The 11,129-nt window shown below is 36.7% G+C and overlaps 1 protein-coding gene across 1 annotated transcript; it reads right to left on the minus strand.

Annotated features, from left to right (window-relative positions):
- Positions 1-6,127: 6,127 nt before the first annotated feature.
- On the minus strand, positions 6,128-7,612 carry LOC113333865 (ribonuclease 3-like). Its single transcript, XM_026580237.1, has 4 exons — positions 7,508-7,612; positions 7,262-7,417; positions 6,557-6,755; positions 6,128-6,426 (listed from the first exon to the last, which is right to left on the minus strand). The coding sequence occupies exons 1-4, from the start codon at positions 7,610-7,612 to the stop codon at positions 6,128-6,130; spliced, it is 759 nt and encodes a 252-aa protein (XP_026436022.1).
- Between the last annotated feature and the right edge of the window lie 3,517 nt (positions 7,613-11,129).

The raw sequence follows: 11,129 nt of genomic DNA on the forward strand, positions 1-11,129 counted from the left end.
TTCCAACACTCACCCTTTGTAATGGTCTTTGATTTCTTGTTCTTCCCAATCTTCTCCTAGATTTTGATGCTCGTAGTTCATTTTTCGTCATGTCGATATCTCTCATATCAACTTAGTCTCGCAGTCATCTCCATATCTTCTCTAGTCTTCTTTGGTACTTGTTTTTACTAGCAGAGTAGTATGCTAGAATTTCTTTTTTCCAGTGGATACATGTCTATTGTCATGGATGGGCTCATTTCACCTTTTGGCCTTTGCGAAGATTTGCCGTCTTCGATGCGGATACTCCCGTCCAAACAGTTTTACTTCTCTTGCGACAACATGGCTTTCTTGCCCTTTTTTTTAGATAGTTGAAGAGGCGAACTTTTGTCACCTTTTTCCCTCCATATCGGCTTTCTAAACTCGTTAATATTTTTGTTATTTGATAATCGAGGAGGAAACAATTTGTCGCTCTCTTCCATCAATATGAATATTGGAAATGCAATCCCTTGTGCATCTCCAACACAACTTCTATGATTAGCTTTTCTTTTGTGGAGACATTTTTATCTTCAAATTAAACATAGCACGAGCAATTTAATTTCTTCTTCTTTTCATCTTTTTTTTTTTAATTTCATCTTTTTCTTTCAACTTCTGTTTTCATCTTTTTCTTTGCTGATATTTGGATTGGGTGAAATCTTCTTAGTAGTACGTATTTGTATCTTCTCTTCTACTTTTTTCTTCTTCTTTTTCTAACAGAAGTATTTCTGTTGGAGTTGTAAAACAAAGTGTAATATCTGAACTTTTAGATTTTGTAAGACAGTTGATAGTTGTACCTTCTTCTCAATTGCTTTAAAATTCATATTTGCAATTCATCACTACTACTTCTTCTTCTTCTTCTTCTTCTTCTTCAAAAAAAAAAATTGATTCTTAAACTTTTCTTTGATCACTTATTAATAAGTAATTCTTTCTTCTTCTTCTTCTCTTGTTTTTTTTTTTGGATCTCTTTTAATTCATATGTGTGGAAACACTTGATGCAGAATTTTTTTTGACGCCCATTTGGAACAAACGAGCTCTGGTCCATGTTGATTTTTGTATAAGCTTAACTCTTGATAAAATTGATAGAACTAGTATGGATATTGATAGATCTAGTGTGGAGATGTATGAGCATAGTGTTTGAGTTACTCATAAAGAGCTCCTAGTAATTAGAGATATGGTAGTAGTGGTGGAGCAAGCTTGTTCTCTGTAAAGCTCTTGTTATTAGTATTTCTTGCTCACACACTTACAATAGGTATTCATCTGCTTTTTATATAGGATAGAACAACTTGGCTTCCAAGTATACTACTTGGCCTCCAAGCATACAAGTATACTTGACTTGCAAGGTATACATTAACTTGGTAGACTACTAAACTAGTTCACACTAATATTTATCTTTCACACTTACAACCGACTGGACTATCTTCCTTGTCTAGATTTTTCTTTTAAGTTCTTATACTGATATGCTACACTTTTTTACAAATCAGTAAACTAGACAATTTTGGAATTCATTTGGACATCACAAATTAGGATATTCCAACAATCCTCAATCTTTCTAATTAAGGATGTTAATTGATGTACTTGTCTTCATCGACTTTATCGTTGCAAATTGATGTGGTTTTAACCCACAAATGATAGAGTGTCTAATAAGAAATTCCGGATCATCATGATTATGAAAATCATTCATCACTTTAAAAAGCTTGTATACATAATATGGTCTATTAACTATAATCTTAAATGGGCAGTCATGCTTCTTTGATTTATTCACGTAAACCCTCGTCGTCGTTTTCACATGCGGTTTATCCTTTGCCTTAAGACTTTCTTGTTTGTCATTTCCCTCGCAAAACATTTATAAATGATCACGCTTTGAACGACGACCTAAAACTAATGTGTGGTTGATTTATGCTCCTTTGTTCACAAACTATTGCTGTGCATCGTCCTTGTTTTCCTATACCAAATCAATATAATAGTGGGCAGAGGTATCAGTATCCAGGTGAGACACAAGTTTAGGTTGATCTTTGTTGAAAGATTCAATAATCTACAATATATATATCAACAAGTTATGCCAACATAATCGGTTAATAAGTAATAGACGAGCAGACTGATTCTATACTGATCGTACACTTGGTGTTTTTCGGAGAAAAATCCCCAAGTATTACAATCGGCATATATAAAGTGCCTTGTGCACCAGTTCTAGCATTCATCAATAGTAGATTTTCTGTCCAGTTTTTCGACTACAATCGATGTACAGAGCAACATACATTCGTCAGTTGCACACTTTGTGCGCTTTTGGTAAATTCTCCAAGTGCTACAATCGGCACACATAGGAGGCCATAAAAACCGATTTTGTCACCTACTGATCCCACCGAAAAAGTAACCACAATCAGTTCTTAATATTCTTATGGTGATGAGCAACGGCCGATTCTGGTTCATAATATGTTAGGATAATTAGGAATCAATGGATGTGGTGTTATCGCATCCACCAATTCTGGGTGACAGTGGGCCAGAAAAAAGATGCAAAATTTGAAGTTTTTTTCATGTGTGAGGGATTATAAACTGCAAATACATGTTTGGAGATCCTTAGAACTTATACCTGGCCATATGAATCATTATTATCTTCATTTTCCCGGCTTGATTATGCATTTGCTTAAATAAAATCTTCAATCATGCTTTGGTTCACATGTTCTTATTCATCCAACAAATAACCCAAATCGATAGGATCGAACCGTTTGACGAAACGTAGATGCACTCGTTTCTTCATCACTACCAAAGTCGCCATCTTCACTATAAAGCTTCATTTTTACTAAAAAAAAAATCACTAACCCTAGTTTTTCATGTTCTCCTCAACTTCTTTTTGTTTTTCAAAACTTATAAGATGAATGAATCTCCACTATGATTCTAAAACTATAATCAAATTCAAACACTAATAAATTTTAAATTAACTTAATTATTCAACACTAAGTAATAAGGGCATATTACCCATTAACAATAATAAATAGATAAAGATTTTTTTAAGTTACTTTAAAATGACCCGTTTTGCTTCTAGTGTGGGCCTTAAACTAGCCAGGTTTAATAAGTTGTTGGAATTAAAAACGGAATGAATTCATTTGGATGTTGGATCTTAAAATGGAACCCTGATTTTGGGCATACCTAAATCTTTCTAGGCATATAAAGCAATAATCCTAACTTGGGTGACCTTATAAGGAGTAGTCTATGGGTAGTTCAATTACCTATATTCCCTTAAATCTTCTAAATTACTAAATCTATCCCTAACCATAATACAAAAACCTAATATAAAAAACACTAAATCATTTTTCTAGTCTTCTAGTCTTCTTCTTCCTTCCCTCCTCTGCCTCCCTCACTTCATATCGCATCACATCGCCGTGAAACTGATAATCGTCGATTCATGAAAAATTGATCGTCGATTAAACTCTACTATATAATGGGTCGTCGTAAAACTGTAACGCGCTCTAATAGATAAATTGAAGCACCAATTGAAGATGAAGATGTAAACAAAGTGAAATCCAACCACAATTCGAACCGGGAGAACAAAGTGAAGAACCAACACCTGAAATGAGAATAAGAAAGTAAGTTTCTACAAACCCATCTCGTATTTGATGTTTTTGATTGGTATAATAGGTTTAATAGTAAAAAATTAGGGTCTTGCGGCGGTTACAGGGTAGGGATCGGCTTAAAAGTATTCCCAGATTTGCGCCGAACTGTTCTTGAAACTGAACTCTTAAAATGCATATGAACAGTTCAGATTAAAAGTTTAGATGATATTTGAGCCGAACTTTGTTAAATAGAATCCTTGTATTTAGGATCGGCTTATTCGATACAATTAGATTTGAGTCAAACATGTATTTGTAGAATTTCATAGATTGTTCAAGTGTATAGGCTCGGCGTATCCTATGATATTATTATGCGCTGAACATATGTTACAATTCCTAAGTATAGATTCGGCTTATTCGATACTATTTGTTTTGAGCCGAATATGTGTTGTTAGAATTCATTATTTTTGCAAGTGTAGAGGTTCAACTCATTTTATGAAATCATTATGCAACGAATAGTAGTTTTAATTCGTAAATATGGATTCGGCTTATTCGATAATAGCAGTTTTCTTCCGATATATATGTTCGGCTTGGAAGTATTTTGTGCATATAAGCCGAACTACTCTCTGTAAATGATAATCAAATACATATTTCATATAGTTTGTATTCCTTTGTTGTTCGAAGTATTAGGCTTGTAAGTTTTATGCTTATGTCAGGAACAATACAGCTAAAAAGAAGAAGAAGATGGAGGTAACACCTTCTACTTCTAAAACTCCCGATCCTCGAGGAGGAGGTAAGAAAAAATTGGGAGCGAACCGTAGAGGAACTGACATAGAAGAAGTATATGAACAAGGAAGAGTTGGAATAAAAGAAGAAGGAATTTATGATGATGAAGAAGTTGATGATATTCAAGAAACACAACCCCAAAGAAAACCCGAGAAAGGTAACAAGGTTGCACAACCAAAGTAAGTGAACAAAGTTGCAAAACAACGGGCTACAGGTTTTCACATTCCTGATGAAGATGATGTAATTTCACCTAGATCGGATGGTGAGCCTCATGGTCTTCCAGAAGATGGAGGAAATGTGTTGATTGGTTACGCCGAATCTTGGGCAAAAAGGATTTATGAGACTCCTGATCACAACCGTGCAGTCCGAGTATTGAGACACCAGAGGGCAGCAAAATGGAAACTTTCTGAAGAGGTTGATGAGGTGGTTTCTTACGTACAATCCTCTGCTTTATGGTCTGCCATTCAATTTGGACATCAAGAATATAATAGTGTGACAGCCTCCTGTTTTGCCGAGAGATTTTTTCCAGAGACTTACACATTTCAATTACCTTTTGGAGAGATGTCAATCTCTCCTGATGAAGCGAGTAAGATTACAGGCCTTAAACAAGGGGTAGAAGCGTGGATGCTGATTATTATGACATGAGTTGGGAAGAGCTGTACAAGTTGTTCGAGGAAACTCTTGGTTGGAGTTTATTCAAAACTGAGTTGGAGTTTTGTCGATCCGTTAGAGATGACGATTCCGTTTGTATACCTGGTAGAAGGAATAAGAAGAATAAAAGGATCAAGCTAACTAACCTGAAAAAGGAATTTGAGTGCACAAAGGAGAAAGTAAATAAGGGGGGAGTTGGTAATGGACGAGATCAAAGTAAAGCAAACCAGAACCGCATACTTGGTTTATACTCTTGGCAGAGATATCTTTCCTGACCTTACCGGAAACAAGGTAAATGCTAATTATCTCCAATTGGTAAAGAATATTGAAACCATTAACAAGTATACTTGGGGAACGGATTCGCTGGCTTACCTGCTGGACCAACTTGCGGCCGCCTCTAGGTTGACAAGCACAAACATTGGAGGAAATTTCACTATGCTTCAGGTAATGCTCGACAATCAAACATGAAATTTTCTGGGTTATCAGTGTATGGTTCGGCTTGTTACTGTGGTCACATATAAGCCGAACCATAAGTTTTCTCAGGTTCGGCTTATAAGCCGTCCAATGTTTTAAGCCGAACAATGCACTGAGTTTTCAAATTTCTTTATTACTTTGTTGTGTCAAACCAAAAAATGTCTACTGTTCTGTTTCTATTAATTCAATCATTTTAAGTTAGTTACGTGGTTATTTGGATGTAGGTTTGGGTATATGACCATTTTTCAATTTTGGAATTGGCCAAAATGTTTGAAAAGGATGTCGAGTGGGTTGATATAGAGCCAACAACAGCAAGGTACGAGTATGAGGACTCAGAAGAAAAGGAACAAAAAACAGTCATTTATAGGCTCTGAGTTTGCTGAAATTTAGTTTTGCTAGAAACGAATATGTACTTTAGTGGTAATAATCGAAATATTATTGAAGTCAAAAGTATATTAATTTTCTGATTGTGTTTTCATCCTCCCATATTCAGATTGAGTTTTCCAACAATTTTAAGTTTTTTGTGTTACCAAAAATAAAAAAATAAAGCTGATGAACTTGGACAACTGAACATCAATCACCAAGCAGGAATATATATAGAAATTTCATACTAGTTCTTTTTGGAGTCAAACCAAACAAACAGAATTATACTTAGATTAAGCTGCAGATAATTTGAGAACATCTGCATCTTCTACGTTTTCCATTGTGCCATTAACATTGGTAGTGATTGCTCCAAAATAGGGGAATTCAACAGTGGATTTGCATCGTTGCTTGGGAAGTTCTGGGCACCTAATTAATTCCAAACCATTTTTATCAACGCAGATGAAGATCTCATAAAGCTGACTATTACTGTCTCCGTCGACATTACATTTTATTCCCGGAGTAAATCCAGTTGCTTCTCTTATGGCATTTTTTATGCGGTTTATGCTATAAAACCTTCCATCTGGTTTTATGCCTGCACAAACACATGTCACAACCAACCTAATTAGTAACATGATATAGACTGCAGAAAGAGATCTTGAGATGTTGATGGACGCCTGCTCCAGAGGCTGGGTACTGTACATGTGCGCGATCATAAATCTTACGTGAGTTAGTGAGGATTCCGAGAAGATTTATTTTTCTCTTTAGCTTTAGAGCAGAGGCAAAATAGCCATGTTGGTTAAGGGATGATTCTGAACAGGTTCCGTGTTTGTTCCACTCATGTCCCCAAAATGCATTACCATCACCACTAGGACAGGCAAGCGTTGGCCAGTTTCTTTGTAAATCCTCTTTCAGGTCTGAAACCTACATGTAAAAATACAGCCTGGTTATATTGTTATCTATAAATCTATAAACGAAACTGGGTCGAGCTTCAGATGTAGATGAAACTCGAACAAATAAACCGGGTCGAATTGAGGCAATACTGTAAGTAAATACAACTCAGGCTTAGATTTATGGTCTTCCAATCTAGCGTCTAGATTGGAAATCCATGTCAGCTAGAATACCCACCCAAGTTTTATGGTCATTCCAATCTAGCATTTAGATGCGCTGAACCCTTTCGCGAAAAGTAGAATTTGGTCGCGCTGAATGGAACAACACAACCATCTCAGACATTGGATCAAAAAATAAAACAATCTCGCCGAATCATTCCACGAAAAAGTGAATTTTAGCCGCGCTGAATAAAACAGTGCAACTATCTGACTACTAGTTAGCATTCGAGATATATCTGGAGAAAGAAGTAGAAGTGAAGAATAGGCAACGCTTTTTGTCTAATTTAGAAGCAAAACTAGCACCGTAAGGCTTAGCCTTACCAGTGATGGATCAAATACACTGTGAGGATCACAGTTGGATGGATAAGACCCATCGTTGTACTCTGGCCAAAGCCCGTGAATTCCGAAATCTGCTTTTGGTTTTCCGGTCGTCGGAAAGCAGCAACCACGTCTGGTGTCGCAGTAAGACCCCGGCCACTAATTTGTACACGAAAGCCCAAAAGAACACTATTAGAAAATGAGCATAAATACAGGAATCTTAAAGAAGTGATTTGAGTTGATACTCACTGATTGAACAAAACAGAAATAGTCGAAATCTTGGGAAACACATTGAGAGAAAAGTTGCATCAAAATGTGAAGAAAAATGACAAAAACGAAATTGCTAGATTTCATGATCATGGTTGCAACCAAGTGTACTCCTAGAGAAATTGCTTAATTATCCTCTACCAGATGCTTAGAGCGTCCACAGTGGTGCGAGCATAACTAAAGACCAAAGACTAAAAAAAAAGATCAAATTTGGGTTTAGTCCGTCCTGTGAGTAGCGGGTGAAGAGTAAATTTGGTCGCGCGTTGATATAAAGTCCGCTTCATCGTCCAGCGTAGATAAAGATTACGCCTGGCATGGGGCGTTGATAAAGATAACGCCTGGTATGGGGCGTTGATAAAGACAACGCCTGTATGAGGCGTGAACTATAGCAACGCCTGGTGTATGGGACGGAGATTATACGTTCGCCCGGGTTCAAAAAAAAAAAAAAAAAAAAAAATGGGGCGTTGATAAAGACAACGCCCCAACCAAAGTTTTGTAAACTTTTCAAATTTGGGTTCAAGACTTTATCAACGCCCCATGGCTTATGTGGTGTCCGGCGTTGATTATACCAACGCCCCATCCAGGCGGACATTATACCAACGCCCCATGCCAGGCGTTGATTATACCAACTCCCCATTCAGGCGGACATTATACCAACGCCCCATCCAGGCGGACATTATACCAACGCCTTGCATCAGGCGTTAACTTTACGAACGCGCGTCTACAGGCGGACATTATACCAACGCCCGTCGGGTAGGCGGACATTATATAAACGCCCGATTATATTTGGATTTGGTCTTAATCGCCGACCAAATTTGGTCCGAGTTTTACTCTTTGATCAAATTTTGATCGATGGTCCGTCCCATTACGCCATCCCACTCGACACCAAATTTAGGTTTAGTCATCCACTGCAGTTGCTCTTAGCCAGCTACATTCTTATAGATGAAATAATTGTACGAGAAGCAATTGGTGATTTGAATAATACACTGTAATAATTGTGTCATGCGTTGAGATGCAGTAGGATATGCCATTAGAGTAATACGTGCAGTGCATTATCAGCTACTTACCTTAAACTTTCTCATTTCCTTGGTATTCCCATGCTTTGACTTTCCTATTATTTTTTAATGTTTTAAGAATCTTCACCTAACTTTAATGAGAATTTGTACGAATTATGATTTTGGATATACCAAAATCTTCCACGGCATACTGAATCAAGATAAATTTTTTTTGTGAAATATCAAAATTAGATAACCCCTTAACCCAAAATTTTTTTAATGACAAATCTGCCCTTTACATATTAGTGTTAATAATCTTGATTAGTGATTAAATATTTTGTTTAGTGATAGACGCATTTATGTGTCTAATTTGTCTCAATTGTTTATATTGTCAGTGCTCGATTTTGTACTTATTTGGTTATTTTATGTCTTTGTAGGTGTTTTTGGAGAAATAAGCTTTTGCGGCGAAATTGGCTAAAAAGTGGTTTTTGCGCTCATGGGAGAAAATTTATATACGGACTCTCACTTTGGATAAGGGGTAACCTAATTACTAAGGGGCACCCCATTTCAGGGCATGTACTAAAGGGACACCGGAACTGGATAGGGGGAGGTCATCTTCAAAGTTTCAAAACTGGATTTTGGCGGGAAAAAAGGCAGCAGCGTCAACAGTTTTGGATCAAGGATTTGAGCGACCTAGGAGGCGATTCAATGGGTAAATTTGGTACCCACGGACTCTACAAGACATAAGGGACCTGTTAGAAGCGATTATACCCATCTAATTGGGCTGGATAATTCATAAAATCCACACAAAGTCAAGACAGTACACACGGTCCCTGTTTAGGGTTTTGAATTGGTTTGAAAGATTTGGGAGAGATTCTTGCGTGGGATATACTTCAAAACAGTTGAGTCCAAGTCCTAAAAGATATTTGAGTCGATAGAATAGCTAAAAACAGCCTGGAACGCAACAACAAGAAGATTATTCTTCAAACAACCCGTAAAGAATAATGGAGATTTCCAAGGGGTTTGATCGAGTTTCAAGGGAATTTAAAGCCTATAAATAGTTGGTTTTATGTAAGCTAAAGGGTACGAAGAGTTTGGGGTCGATACAGATCCAGGAGGAGCGAAGAAGAAGGAGTAGCAGCAATGTTCACCTGCTGCTGCTGCTGCCATTAAAAAGCTTCAAGAACACGAAGAACAGACTCCCCAGGACAGTCTTATTTTCAGCAGCTTCAGAACAGTCTTATTTTCAGCAGCTCAACAGCAGAAGATAGGTGTCGCAGTTTGCTGCAGTTCTCTGTTGTCGTTCTTTTCTGGACGTGTTTTGTGAGTCTCAGAACTACTATTTATAACTTTTGACTCTTTTAATCACACTTTGAGCTTTGAATTAATATGTTGAGTGTGTGATTGATATGAATAGCTAAACCCCAATACTGGGATGATGGAGGAAACCGTTCTTTATGCATGAGTAATTTTATTTAATTCTTTTATGACTATTTGCACTATTATGAATGGAATAATGATTTTTATTGATTATTTGTGATTTTGTCTGATGATGTATGCTTAATCCATGAGATTCTTGATGCATCATGCTTATGATTTACATATAATACTTACAAAATCTATTTTTGGCAAAGTAAGAGTCGATATTTGTTATCAGTATAAGCTTTAATTATCTAGAATTAATAATTGAATCGCATGAGTATAAGAATTGGTGAAATCCTGAGTCCCGGTATCTCTTGATCTTGTGAAAATTTTGTATATATTTTTGTTTTTAAATCTATTCAAGTCCGAGCAACGAACTCCTATTTACCGCAATCAAAGTACTACAACAAAATGGCGCCGCCGACGCGGACTTGTATATAGATTTTTTTTTAGGTTTATTTTTTTATTTTATTTTTTTTTACTATTATTTGTTCCTTTTTACGTTTCTTTTTGTGTCTTTGATTTACAGGTTCGAAGTGGAATACTAAGGACTTGGGAACAAAAGCTTAAAGCTAAAGCTAAAAGCTAAAAGAAAGAAGAAAAAGACATAATTTTTTTTAGGATTTAATTTTTATTATTATTATTTTTTTTGTATATAGCTTTTATTTTTTTTTTTAGAATTTGTAAATAGGCTTTATTTTTCATAATTTTTGTAATTTTGGACTTTTTATTTGGACTTTATTCTGGACTTTGGACATTATTTTTATTTTAAACCCTACGGAAGGGTATCCTTAAATATAAACTGTTTGCAGGGAAGGACGACGATTACGATATCGTCTCGGCCCCTCGGGTTCGCACACGCATAGGAGTCGTGGCCCGAGTCGACGACAACGGTTCATCGCCCGTCTGGTACGGGAGGTAAGTCCAATCGAAACACCCGCGAATCTCCTGCAAGCGGGTTACTGTCTGCCTTAAGGTGATAATTGTTTGAGGACGAACCGGACTGTCTTTATTTTCCTAGTAAAGGGCAAGGCCTGGCCTAAACAAGATAAGGACTCGGATTTCATCACCGTTTCCTTCTTGCCCGCCTTAGGAAAACGAAACCAAACGCGAACCTAAGCCTAAAATTTTGAATAGAACGAGACCAATAGGGTAACGAGCTTAATAGGAAACTCGTTCGAAAAATA

This window comes from Papaver somniferum, unplaced genomic scaffold (genome assembly GCF_003573695.1).
Source record: "Papaver somniferum cultivar HN1 unplaced genomic scaffold, ASM357369v1 unplaced-scaffold_135, whole genome shotgun sequence".
Classification (NCBI taxonomy): Eukaryota; Viridiplantae; Streptophyta; class Magnoliopsida; order Ranunculales; family Papaveraceae; genus Papaver; species Papaver somniferum.

Excerpts from the sequence above, each read along its gene's own strand:
- LOC113333865 (XM_026580237.1), bottom strand. The coding sequence starts at position 7,612 with ATGAAATCTAGCAATTTCGTTTTTGTCATTTTTCTTCACATTTTGATG. Across the intron at positions 6,756-7,261 it reads GTGTATTTGATCCATCACTG|GTTTCAGACCTGAAAGAGGA; the intron begins GTAAGGCTAAGC and ends TTTTACATGTAG. Across the intron at positions 6,427-6,556 it reads CGGAATCCTCACTAACTCAC|GCATAAAACCAGATGGAAGG; the intron begins GTAAGATTTATG and ends GTGTTTGTGCAG.